Consider the following 13,476-nt stretch of genomic DNA (forward strand, 5'->3'; position numbering starts at 1 on the left):
TTTTCCAAAGTGACAGCAAAAACTCTTGCTGAAGTTTTATACTGTGTTTAAATTGGACAATAACCCTCAGTTTTAACTTGATTTTACAGGCTGATAATATTGAACCTGGTGTTTTTTTTCTAAAATAATTGTGTTACTGTGTGCAAATAGACCTAATCTATGCTTTCTAAAGAAAACTAGCATGTTTAGAAATGCTATGTTGAAAATCCCTTGCTCTGTTTTGACAAAACCTTTTAATTTCATAGGAAGGATAATAATGAGATATTTATCTGTAACAATCTGTTGGCATTCTCCGGCTGTTTGAACAGAATCATACTCTCCATTGATTTGGAAATGCTAATATATCATGGAGAGACAAAAAAGGAAGCAGTCCTGCTCACTCAAGTCAAATCATAGCTCCTCTTTTAAGCTCCAGATATTGTTTACACTGTGTTTTGCCCTTGCTTGCTGTCATGCCTCGTGTATCCGTCCCTGCACAATCTTAGAGCGAATCTCACCCAGCAGATTAATTACCGCTTTAATTTGTTTTGCTCTCTCAATAGGGTTATTGTTAATGAACTTCCTTACGCTGCCATTTCCCCTTTGACTGGATTAGGGAAATTATATAACAGCAGCATTGTCCCTACAAGTAACAGCCCGAGGTGGTCTGTCAGTGTCAGCGTGCCTGTTTCGCTAATTCAACATACAGTAGTGACAGTGTGGTTCTGCAACGAAGACACGGACACAAAGGTGAAGTTAATGCGTCTTTATTTCATGCCTCTACATTTCATAAGAAAGGACAAACTCTGTAGATTTTTCAATCTCTTTTTTATAATAAAGCATCGTCCCTCTAGTGTTTCCCTCTGTCACAGATTATCTTTCAAAATATAATGCATTATCTACTCTTATGTACAAAGTTTCTCTACCATGTTTGATGTCCTGAAAATTATTCATCACATTAAAATGTTAAGCGAAATGAATACATCTACACTATGTAGATACATGTACATTTTTGCACTGGGAATGGGATATTTGCTCAGCAACTTTGACAGTTTAATTATCAAGACCACAGAGACTACTGTACTCAAAAAAAAAAAAAAAATAAAATTGAGATGTTGCTATTCAAAATATTTATAAATCCCAGAGTTATTGTTTTATTTTATTTGGTTTATTTTACAGAGCTTGGCTTTAATAGTAAATAAAACTCATGACACACAAGTCAAAGGATGGAATCAGCAACTATTTCCTGTTCTTACCTTCAAACTTTCAGCTTTTGGTGTGAGAAAAATAGCGTAGTTTAGAAAAATGAAAGAGTCTTGTAGAAAGCTGTAGGTCCACGATGTTGATATGGGGGCTTGATACTTGCTTCAACCCAGCTGGACATGCACTGTGTTGCAGGGGTGTGTAACTGTTGGAGATGATGAGGTGCTAGGATCAGTCAAGGGTCATGTCTTGGCATGGAAGCGATGGTGTAAACACAACAATCTGAGGATCCCTTGTGCTCCATCTTTTGCGCTCCTTAGTTAATGCCAATATATGAGGGGTTAAGGTAGGAGAGGAATTTCTGTAAAGTGGAGAAAGTGATAAACATGCTGAACTAATTCTCATAAATCATACATGAAATATTTTACTGTCAGCCTTTTCTGGAATGTGAAACTGATCATATCAAGCCACTAAGGAACTGCTTTTTGCTTCTGATTATCTTCCTCATCCTCAACAGCCTCAATTGGTCCAAACTGATTATTTCTCATACCGTTGCTTGGCAATGCAGGATGGCCAGACATGATGAGGTTAAGTTGATAAAGCTGGGATCTGATCTCGACTCTATTAGTCTTCACTGACACGGGCTCTGGGAGCGATGTGGCGTGCTCACTACGCACCTTCTTTCCACTCTGCAGCTGCTTAGAAGAGACCGCAATCCTTAAGGTTTTCTTTGATGATGATGTCTGTCACAGCGTTGAACACAATTTCCACGTTTTTTGTGTCTGTGGCACAAGTCAAGTGAGAGTAGATTTCTTTCACGCCCTTCTTCATGTTCAGCTCCAGGAACTGCGTCTTGATGTAGTTGCTGGCATCGTCGTATGTGTTGGGGCCTAAAAGAAAGCAATCGATCAGGGGAGAAGGTTCAGAATAATTACTTGTGCTATATGACGTGACAGGTGACGTATTTGCATCGCGCCTTGCGTTATAAGTTAATTTTCCATCTTTATTGCTATTTGTGTTCTGGTGCCATGTACCAGTCTGGTTTCCATCTCACTGTATGCCTGACAGATGTGGCCTACTGCTCTATTCTCCTTCTTCAACCCTGCCACATGCCGCAGGTTTAACTGAAGACCAAACCAGGCGATCTTACCGTCATAGTCTGGGAAGCAGATGCTCAAGTGGACTTTCTTGATCTTCTCTTCAAAGAGATCCTTCTTGTTGAGGAAAAGCACGATGGAGGTCAGTGCAAAGAATCTGTGGTTGCAGATGCTGTTGAACAGATGGAGGGACTCGTGCATACGGTTCTATAAAAGTTAGAGAGAACACTGAGAGTTACTCACTGACAAGTTTCTTCGTGGTCACTTAGGACTTAGGACTAAGACTCCTTGACTCACCACTTCATCGTCCTCTACGAGCACCATGTCGTATGCGCTGAGAGCTCCGCAAAAGATGATGCAAGTCACACCTTCGAAACAATGGATCCACTTCTTTCTCTCTGACCTCTGGCCACCCACATCAAACATCCTGTTCACCACAGAAAGTCAGAACACACTCACTAAGTACCTTTAAACAGCAATGTAAGCTTTAGCCAGTTTCCCAGTGACTCACCTGAAGTGCAGCTCTTTGCAGGAGAACTGCTCTTCAATGATACCAGTTGTTTTGACTCGAGATCGCAGCACATCCTGCTCAGTGGGCATGTACTCGGGCTTGCAGATTCTGTCCATTTCATTGAGGTAGCTGATGATTCCAGAACAAACAGTACGGCAGTCAGTCTTGGTAAATGAAATCATCTGTATTTATAAAGTCTGCATGAGCTGACTCTTTAGATTTACACGTATGACATCGACTCACTAGCCAGCAGAGTCGTTGAGCTGGTACTCAGCAGCTCTCTCAAAGGCAGCCTGCACTCCAGAGTCTTTCCACAACTTCTGGATAACATCAGCCAGCTCGGGAGGCATTGTGCCTTCCTCGATAGAGTCTGACAAGTTTTGCAGCTTCTGTGAATCCTCCTGTGGTTTTGTGCACACAGAATAAAACTCCATCAGCATGGACAAAGTGCTTGGACTATTTATAGTGCAAGATTTAATGTCAGTGAGAATGAACTCAACAAGTTTATCATGTCTGGTTTTTATCTCTTAAGTGTAACTTGAGACCTGTCCAGACGATGAGCCAAAATCAATGCCAAGCATCTCCATGCCTCTGATGATAGCCAGAGCAGATTGCAGGATGTTGCCATAGATGATCGCTCTGAACTCCAGTTGTTCCTCTTTTGTGTAACCACCTTGATGCAAAATCCTGTGAGCGAGTAGAAGAGTGGGGGCAGAAGTGTTTTAACTCAGGAAAAAGCTTTCTCAACAACAACTACTTTAACTGAGCTGATGGGCAGAAAGAAAACAGCCGAGAGGGAGAGGGTGCCACCTTGTGGCGTCTTAGTGATCTCACTTTGGTTTCACTGCCAAAGTTTAACTAAGTGCACAAAAGAAGTGACAAATTAGTAAGCGGATGTTTGCCTTGTTAAGCTTTCGTAAAGGGCTTCACTGCAAATGAATCAGACAGAGATTGAAGCGCTTTAGCCAAATGGTCGTATTCCTGACTGATGGGATTAATAAAAACTTCGGGAAAAACTTCAAACTCCCATTGTCTACCTGTGACAGTGAATGACTCAAAGCTACTATCAGCACTTATTTTAACGCTTACTTCATTTGTTTAACGATGGTGCTCTTCCCCGACTCACCAGCACCTGTGGAAAGGAGAACAAAGGTTAACATCCTAAATTTCATACCATGAAGATATTTTACTTTGCAAACACAAGACAGTGGGCAGATAAAAACACTAAATGTAAATATATTGCATAAGAATGCTAAATGCACTGATATATAAGTGAAGAAAATACATTAGAAGTAGAATGGGAAATGCAAAGGGGCGGAGATGGATTTTAATGTGCATTGATACATCACAGTTTCTATAGGTTTGGGAAATGATGGTGATTCTCTGATGTGTTCTGACTCTCTGTTTCACGCAAAGCTTTGTTGTTTTAACACAGGACACCGAACTAGCCAAAGCTTAGCTAACAGAAGCAGCATAATGTCCTTTCAAGGCCACAGCTCTCATGGGAGTTTTTCCCCCGTGCTAAACTATATATATAAAAAAAAATCTCCCTTATCTATTTATTTATTTATTGTTATTATTTTGAATCTCACCCACTAATGATTAGCACTGAGCTTTTGTCGGCAGACATCACCAAATGTTGGACATCTGACATAAAAACAGCTAAAATGACAGCAAGCTTCAGTAAGTACATGCATGCATACATAATGAGTGGCGTGCATTTATGTAAAATTGACTGCAGAGAAGCCTCCCTGCAGATCAGGCTCTCTCCAACACTATAAGCTAAGTTAGGCCAGAAGGAGTTTATGCGTCACAGGGCACCCAAAGCTGACCGTCTTGCTCCCACTTGAGCCACATCACTTAAGCCGTGGACAGACTTAGTGCTGAGCATTTAAAACCTTTACACATGCGGCTCTAAAGGAGGGAAGCTGTTCTTTTGTTTGTTCGGTTGGTTTTTATTTTTTACCCCCATAAGAAAGTTATTAGCAAGGAAGTCATTGTTTTGCTCATTTGTAACAAGGTACTGACTTTAAGATACATTTTTGTTAGCTCACAGGATCCAATGAGATATTCCCTGATCTCCTCTCTGCAGCTCATGCTCCTTTGCAAGTGCGCCTGCAGGCCCTGCAGTGGCTTGAATTTGGCGTTTGAAGATGTAGTTTGTTGTTTTTTGTTTTTTAAAAAAAATACAAATCCATGAAAAAATAGAATATCAACAGTGAAATCACAGCCATTTCTAATATGCAAAATTGTTTGGAAAAATTTACATTCAAGGCCTATATTTTGTTGTTACTGAGGGATTTTTTTGTTTTTTTAAGTTACATTTTTGCTTGTGTATTTTTTGTTCACTTCCTTGATGGCAGAATCATCGCAAAATTTGTTGTCAGGCAGTTTTATTACTTACTGACTGAAAAAAGTTCATTAAGACATCTAAAATGCTTCAGCTGTTACTTTCACCATTTAGCAAACACCTTGCTTGCTACTGAAATCAGCTGCAAGCCTGTGGAGTAAAAACAGAGTGTGGGGTCCTCTGTGGTCTTTTTTTTCTGTTTTCACAATATCCCCCTGAGACCACATGACGGCTCTCTTCTCACCTGCCCTTACAATCTGATCCATAGTGCAGCAGAAGAAGCAACATCTCTGTAAATCACTTGCAAGTCTATATTAAGTCGCTGACTAGCTTTTCAATCGCAAATTATATTGCAATTTTTAAAAATTGTTGTCAGGAAAAAAAAAAACCACTTTCAGACTAATTTGTACAAATGAACAGCTTAGGTTCTCCCAGTAAAAGCATAAAAGTTTGTCAGTTATTTTTACTGATTTCCCTCTAACAGAACACATTTTATACATTTTGTGCGAGCTGCAAGTCAACAAAGATCTCAGCAAGTGGATCTGCACTAAACCGGTTAGTTAATAGGATTGACATATCACTGCCAGGCTGTGATTCATTTAGACCAAAGGCTGTGATCTTTTAAGCACCAATGTCCTTCCATCAGAAGTGAAAAGTAATTTTAAGTAAAAGTCAGATGATTATTAGTTCTTTTCAGTAGTAGATTTCTAAATGGTACATATTATTTTAGATTCCATGCATATGTATTTACAGATTTCCTTTTTCTTTTTGAAGATCTTTTCGATAAACATGAAATTCTGCAATTTTTTCTGACTAATGCACTTTAAACATGATACATTAAGCATAAGCAGGTTGTAAAGATAGGCGAACATTAGTCTGAGATTTTGCTTTACTCTACTTTTCAGTTAATGGAACTTGCAATTTCCAAAATGGCCTTCATCACAGACCCGTGGGTATAAAGGTTCAATCTGCTTTCTTATCTCGCTAATCTCTCGCCTCCCCTGACCTCATGCCAATGAAACTGCTCTAACAGTCCTCACATCTTTTAATAAACTAAGATAGAGTTTTATATATATATATAAAAAAAACCAATAATCTGTTTACTTAGATGACCAGTGAGTATATGCAAGAAGCAGTTTAACACCATCTCACATGGCTCCTATGCAACAATTCACCAAGACATTTATCTGTATCTGATGACTGCAGGTAAATTAATTTCTCCATTTTAAGGTGTTTTTGTAAAGTTACATTCATTATCTTTCACACACCAGTCAGTCTGAAACTAGAAGAAACATTTTTTTCTGTGCATCTGTTTAAAACTTTGGATCTGCTCTGGAAACCAAAACCTTTGCAGCCAGAGATGGAAAGTTAAAAGTTACTTTTTACTGAATCCTCCATGAAAACAGCTAAAACCTGTTGATCTGAGCACTTCTCCTCTCCTGCAGTCTAGGATGCACAGCACAACTCTATTCAGGAGGTCACTTACCAAGCAGTAATAGCTTGACCGTTTTAGACTCCTTATCAGCATCTTCTTGGAGTTGTTTTTCCAACTCCTTGGACTTTTTGTCCTCGGCGCTGGCTCCTGCACCCATACTTTCTTCCTCCTCAAACTCAAGATCCTCAAGGAAGGAAATTTTGATGGTTGTCTGTGAACAGCTGCAGGAAAATCTGGGTACGACAACTAATCGTTGTGAAAGGCGATTTTCGAGCGGAAGGGGATTGGGAAGGAGGAGTCTGAGGCTTCCGGGCCCTGCTTGATTAGATATGGCTCTCTCAAGGATCAAATGAATTCACCTGCTCTGGCAAGCAGAGAGCCACCCTTTAATTACTTGCGCTTAAAGCCTGACTTACGAGGTGTCTCTTCCTGATTGGCCAGTCAATCCATTTAGTATAATGAGGGCAGTGGTGAATGATGTAAAGAAAATGAGAAAATAAACACATTCACATAGTACGCACAACTATGTGCATGTTGGTAAAATAAACTATATAAATAAATTACCTTGATTCAACAACAATGGAGATATTATGGCCGTGCGTAATATATTTCATCTTAGATACAACATTCTGTTGTATCTGTAATATCTACTTACTGATGTGGTAACAATCTTTAAATATTCTGAGTAGACAACGATTTGACTGCGATGCTTATTTTAACAAATGTGTAGTTAAATGTGTATTTCTTTTCCTCCTTGCAGTCCTTCCTGCCTGTTGGACTCTTTACTCTGGGTCACATGGAAGAAGCAGGGAGGGCGAGCATTAAAGTCTTATAAACTTCTTATAGTTAAGACGTTTAAATCCCAGGTGGTGCGGTACCTGCTAAATACAGCAACTGTCACTGCACTATGCTCTTCAGTGGGGTCTCAGTGAAAACATGTGCGTCCCTTGTTACATAATCTGTGTGTGTTTAAAGGGGATCTGACACGCTTTAAACTATCTGAGAAATGTTCTCGTGGGATACCCTGAAGTAGAGCTGCGATGATACTGTAGGTACAGTTTCTGGAGGATTGGAGGAGTTGATTGATGATCCTTGCAGGGCTGATGGTTTGAAGTCAATGAGCCAAGTATTCAGGACTGTTACGTCCTCACCCTCCATGTTAGAGGACTTAAACCGGGACACCATATTTGAGGTTACTAGTTCAATCAGAAGACTGGGTGTAGACTCAGACGCCGACAGGGTGTTTAAAAAGTTGACTGGTTTTCTCAAATTTAACATGAAAGCTTCATTTCACCTTCTTGCTTTGGATCATTTGTTTTCAGATGGCGTTCTTGTGAAGATAATTAGGCCCCGCCTCTTCCTGAGTGTGAGCTGGGACAGTGACACTAGTTCAATATAATCCATCAAAGATCAATCAGTCTCTTCCACCTGATTCCCTCAGAATCAGCTGATATTAAAAAAAATAATAACTTCAGTATATTTAACGAACATATGTAAAATTTTCCGTTCGTACTATGACTATTTTACGTATTCTGGTAGCGTTTACGAGTGTCACACTCCAAAGTCTTTTTAGCATCATTTTTTCTTTTAAAACCCACTTTGAGGATCAATATTATGGGATGTGTCATAACCTCAGTAACAGCTCTACATCAATTTAATGTCTATGCAGAAGAGAGGTGCTGGTGCTGTGGATGTTTTCTCTGTTTTCTAATAAGTCAGGAAAAAAACTTTTTAAAAGTGTCTTATGGGTCTATATCAACTTGTGGTATATGTTACTGGTCACAATAAGTTGTAGCATAAGGTCTCATTTTGGCATTAATAACTTTCTAATATAGTCATATGTTACATGCAAATGCTGATCACACTGAGTTTAATGTGGATGTTTTCGTTGATGTTATTAAAGTTCATCATATGATCATCATCAGTTTAAAGGCACTGGATTTATTTCAAAAAGAAAAAAGGTATAACCTTCCCTATTATTCCCTATTACCTACTCATTGTACTGAGGCTCTTTGAAGTCACTAACATGGGAGATGAATGGGTCAGCTTCTCTATGTCACTGCCTCTAACGCGCAGTCAAACAGCCAAAAGTGGCACTTTTGTTTTGCAGAAGATTGCATCTGTATTTGCTAGTTTTAATAATTATTTCAGTAACTTTGTCTGCTTGTGAAATAGGGTTCAACAATTTGATATATTGTAGTGTCTGTGCGTGTGTGTGGATATTATGTTGAGATGATGGGTAAAAAGAAATGGTCACATTTCACTTCAAATGTGTAACATTTAACTGAAAACAAGTACAGGTAATAAGTGAAAGTTTACTGACGATCGATTTGTTTGTACTTTTAAAATAATCAGTTTCCTAATCTGACATATGATTTTGTAAAATACTTCATATCCATTGCATGTAAGTCCTATGATGTGTGTCTTTTACTGTTACAGCCTGCAACATGCTGCACAAAACTCGTCCTACAAGCCTGTAACATGATAAATCCTTATGCCTGCAGCATTATCATATGCATGGAATATAGAGCAGTTCTAATTAATTAAGTACGATAAAGTAATGTTTATAGTTACTGTTACATCAGTCAACTATGCACTACTGTGACGGGCACTGCACAACTTTTCAGACGAACTCAACAACTTCACTCTCAAGATATGAAAAAAAATTCATCGAGATCTTTATAGATATATGTAAATAATATATTCATATAAAAGAAATGTATTCTCAGTGATTTCAAGCCTTATATTTTGTTTTAAAAAGTTGTAACAAAAAACTGAATGCTCAGTTAATAAATAAGTAAATAAAATTATAATAAATTTATGAAAAATGGCTGCAGAGCAGGTAAAAAACCCTTGTTTGTCACACCTCCATCCGAAAAACCAGAAGAATTAAAAAGCAAGTTAAGTCATAATTTGGAGAGTATTTGTATTCTTATTAAATAAACAATTAACATTTAATGATTACAACTAAAACCCGTGTGAACTTCACACACACAAAGACTAAAACTTCATATTACAAGCACCAAGTCATATATTATTGTGTCACTGCCATTAGACTGTGGCTGACCCAGGATCAGTTTTTCCAACACCCTGCTGGTTCACCAGGTGTGGTGATGTTAAAGTGTTATGTAAGTGCTTAATCACAATGACAGAAATATCTGGTAGTCAATTTACAACAATTAGAATAAATGATGTCCTCATTCTTGTCTAGTGTGTGATTGTAAAACACCACAAAGCTGCCAGATGGAGCGATTACAGGTGCGTTTGTTTGCTGTGTTCAAATTAGTATTACATTAGCAGGTAGTCCAGAGTCTGTTCAACACCCAGCTCCTGCTAGACTGCACCAACATCTGCATCACTGCATAAAGCTTTTTCATTAAAACAATACATACATGCATATATATAAATATAAAGGACAACTTGATGTGCATGAATAGATTTGTAAGATCTGAGTAGTTTTACCCTTGAGCTGTAAAAGTTGTCAGTACTGTTGCGAGTATTTTTTAAATGTATATTTACAGGTTTTGTGGGTTTCTTCTAAATGGGGCGGATTTAATGGAACTTGAGTCTGTTCTTCCTCCAGCCACCCAGTGCAAGGTCCAGTTCAGTGACGTCAGGGTCAAATAGGCTCAGCAGGCAACTAAAGGATTGACAGAGAGTATATGGAAAAGTGTGACCTGTGAGTGATCATCCTGCAGAAGAGGCAGATTTCTTTGTAGGATCCTGAAAACAAAAGCATCACACACAATTCCTGCTGTACTTATAAAAGGCTTGTGTCTTGTTTTGAGTAAGTATTTTCTAACAAGAGTCAAATTTAAGCAAATCCCATCTAAGAAACAAGAGACTCTATATTGTTGATTTGCTAATTATGCACTCTGTATCCTCAATCAGTGCATCAAAAAACAGCACTTAGCCCATACTGCTACTCATGTCTGCACCGTGTCAGCATCCAGTTCTGTCCTGAAAAACTATACTATTATTGTTCTCCTTACTGCTTGCAGTTCTGAGCTTGAGATTCAAATGCATGACTGCTTCCAAGCAGGCTAATCGCAGTGGCACATCTATCGATGGGGGCCAATCCCATTAAGCTGTAGAAGGTGTAGCCCTGCTTTGTGCTCAGTACCTGCATCTCTGATCTGTTGACGAGATTACTCGCAGAGCCTCAGATCAACCTGAGAGTAGGAGTGTGCTATGTTACATCATAGTTCAGAAAGGGTGAAATATAATGCAGCTTTGCCTCTCTTTGATTTGCCTGACTGAAACTTTGCCAACATCACAGTTGCAGATCATTTTATTGTTATTTTATGGCATAGATGACAAAGTTCTGATTCTTCTTGGTAAATCTGCAGCTTTGGATTGCAGAGCTCCAAACACAATCAAACTTGCCAAATAAGCAGGCAACTAACAGGATCAGAGACCTCTGTGAAATTGGCCATGTGCTCTTAAAACCTTGGAGAAATCCGATCGCTCTCCTGATAGGGGCACACTAGCATGTTATTTGTAATGAATCGTCTTTACTCTCCTGAGTGTGAAATCCTCAGCAGGATCCATTACAGGAGGTTCCACCCACTGATGAGCTCATGAGGTTGAGTCTAGGAGCTTTCTCACAAGCCTGCAAGAAAAATAAGTGAACTCCCACTCATGACACTGGGAACTGTGTCATGATGCACAAGATGGTATAGTAATCCTCATTGATGGGCAATCATGCAGCGAGCTTTATCTCTATAGAAATGGTATGAATTTATTTTTTAAGTATGGTCTATGATATTTTACATGGTGAGATTTGTTGCAAACTTGCATGTATAAATGAGAAAGTCATCTCCTAACTATCACACACACACACACACACACATACACACACACACAGACACACACACACACACAAACAGCTGATCCTATGCAGTTTTTATGGCTCATAGCTCATGTGTTTACATTTATTGTCTGATTATGTAGATTGTCTATAGTTTTGCCTTGTCTATATAGATTTTGTTTACATTTGTTTTGTATTTTTGAGATCAAATTTATTGTAAATATCCAGTGTGTGCCTGTGTTTATGTCATGTGATGCATTAGCAACACATGCAGGGAGCATGCTGGGAAACTGAGCCTCGTTGTGACATTAAAAACACCCTGATTCAGTTTCTCTGCTTAAACTCATGGCTGTATATGTGTGTCGTGACAGTATCGATGGAGGCCAAGATCAGTGCATAACAGACAGATTAGCAAATGGTACAAAAAGACAGCAAAGGCTTTGATGAATTCTCTGAGTACTGTTCACAGCATTGGTAAGACACATGGTGTGACCAATAACTTGCTCTAAACTGGACAACTGTATAACAAAGTTGGCTTGTAAGGTGGCACCTCCAACAGCTTTGTTTGGCTATAAAACATACCATCATACTTGACGGTGTTAACGGTCTGCTGTGGGCTGTTTTTTCAATATAACAAAAACAATGAAAGAAGAGCTGATACCAACAAGAACAAGAAAATGTTTGAGGAAAGCTTCTTGGGCTCTCTATTAGAATGCTGAATGGGAGCAGGACGTTTCTAAATACGCCACCAAAAAGGACAAAGTGGCTTAGGGATGTGAAGCTAAATGTCCTTGAGTGGCTTGTTAGAGTCCTGACTTTAAGCCAACTAAAAGACTGTCTATGTGTGCAAAGCCAGTATACATGGATGCCTGCAGTTAAATTTGACTGTACAATAATATGAAATTGGGCAACTAATTATGTTTTGCAATGTGAGCAAAGTGGGCAAATATAACTGGAAGAAATATATTATACTTTAATTATAAATTATACTTTAAATTTTCGATTTTCAGTATTAAAAACAGTCTGCTGTTTCTGCTTCCCCTTCAAGCAGTTTCACAGTTTCACCACGGGAGGGCGCTGACTGCAAAGTGCACCTTCCTCCTCTTGCAGGCATCAATTATTGTGCGTCCAAATCAATTCAGATCTAATTTTATACACTTATAAATCAAGAAATGCGCATCAAATATCGGCTTGCCACAGAAACTAAAACTAAGCTGTCTTCCAGTAACATAAAAAGAGGAAATCTTATGACAACCCTGTTGCAACCAAGGTCTTGATTATTGTCAGCAGTAGTTACACGCTCAAGGATGAAGGAGAAACAGAAAAGACTTCCAGCTGTCAGTTTTCCAGCTGTGTTTATAGACAGACCTCATATCCGACTGTGTTCTATAATCAGAAAATGTTCAATCTTATTATTCCTGTACCAATATGAAAATTACACATTTTCTGTCGGTTGTCTGTTTCTGTGTAATTATGTGAATTAAAATATAGTACACTGACGTCATGTAAATCCCTCTTTAATCGTACACAACGATTTTCCTCCCATGTGTTTTTTAGTATAATACATCAAACGCGTTCACTAGATGTGCTCTTTTTAAAGCTTCCCTTGAACAACCCAAGTTGTTTTCCAAGGAAATAATTCACCCCACCTCAGGGTGCTTTGTTACTGCTGTCTCTAATCGCGCTGCCTCGCTGGCTTATAAGAGATGAAAGTTACAATAATCAAGTGATAAAAATAAATGGGGTGATAAATTTTCATACACCAAATGTTCTCCTGGCTCCAGCTTCAGTTAATGAGGATTTGCTGCTTATGTGACAGTAAATCGAATTTATTTGGTGAAAACGAGTCATTGCGAGCCTGGGAGTCAAGCTGTTTGGTGACGTCACCGTCAACATGACATTAAGGTTTGAAGTTTTTATATTATTCTCCTGAATGAAAGTAGGCACTTAAAATTGTTTCACAGCAAAGATATGAACTCTCATTTATTGCTTAACTTAAAACAGTCGTGCTGTGGCGAATCAACAATGGCGCAATTAAACTTTCTCATAATACCCATGTCATTGTGCTGATTGTGCTTCAGTGGCACCTGA

General features: G+C 38.8%; 1 protein-coding gene across 1 annotated transcript; it reads right to left on the minus strand.

Annotated features, from left to right (window-relative positions):
• Window positions 1-730: 730 nt before the first annotated feature.
• gnat2 (guanine nucleotide binding protein (G protein), alpha transducing activity polypeptide 2) lies at window positions 731-6,913 on the minus strand. The gene is made up of 9 exons (XM_031726409.2): window positions 6,627-6,913; window positions 3,880-3,922; window positions 3,336-3,477; window positions 3,034-3,191; window positions 2,791-2,919; window positions 2,577-2,706; window positions 2,333-2,486; window positions 1,860-2,072; window positions 731-1,543 (listed from the first exon to the last, which is right to left on the minus strand). The coding sequence occupies exons 1-8, from the start codon at window positions 6,730-6,732 to the stop codon at window positions 1,882-1,884; spliced, it is 1,053 nt and encodes a 350-aa protein (XP_031582269.1). The 5' UTR covers window positions 6,733-6,913; the 3' UTR covers window positions 731-1,543; window positions 1,860-1,881.
• Window positions 6,914-13,476: the final 6,563 nt, after the last annotated feature.

Source organism: Oreochromis aureus, linkage group 20 (genome assembly GCF_013358895.1).
Source record: "Oreochromis aureus strain Israel breed Guangdong linkage group 20, ZZ_aureus, whole genome shotgun sequence".
Taxonomy (NCBI): Eukaryota; Metazoa; Chordata; class Actinopteri; order Cichliformes; family Cichlidae; genus Oreochromis; species Oreochromis aureus.

Bases quoted from the DNA above. Each gene is read 5' to 3' on its own strand.
- gnat2 (XM_031726409.2), bottom strand. From the start codon at position 6,732: ATGGGTGCAGGAGCCAGCGCCGAGGACAAAAAGTCCAAGGAGTTGGAA. The intron at 3,478-3,879 runs GTAAGCGTTAAA...ACTCGCTCACAG, and splicing joins ACCATCGTTAAACAAATGAA to GATTTTGCATCAAGGTGGTT. The intron at 3,192-3,335 runs GTCTCAAGTTAC...ACAAAACCACAG, and splicing joins TTGGCTCATCGTCTGGACAG to GAGGATTCACAGAAGCTGCA.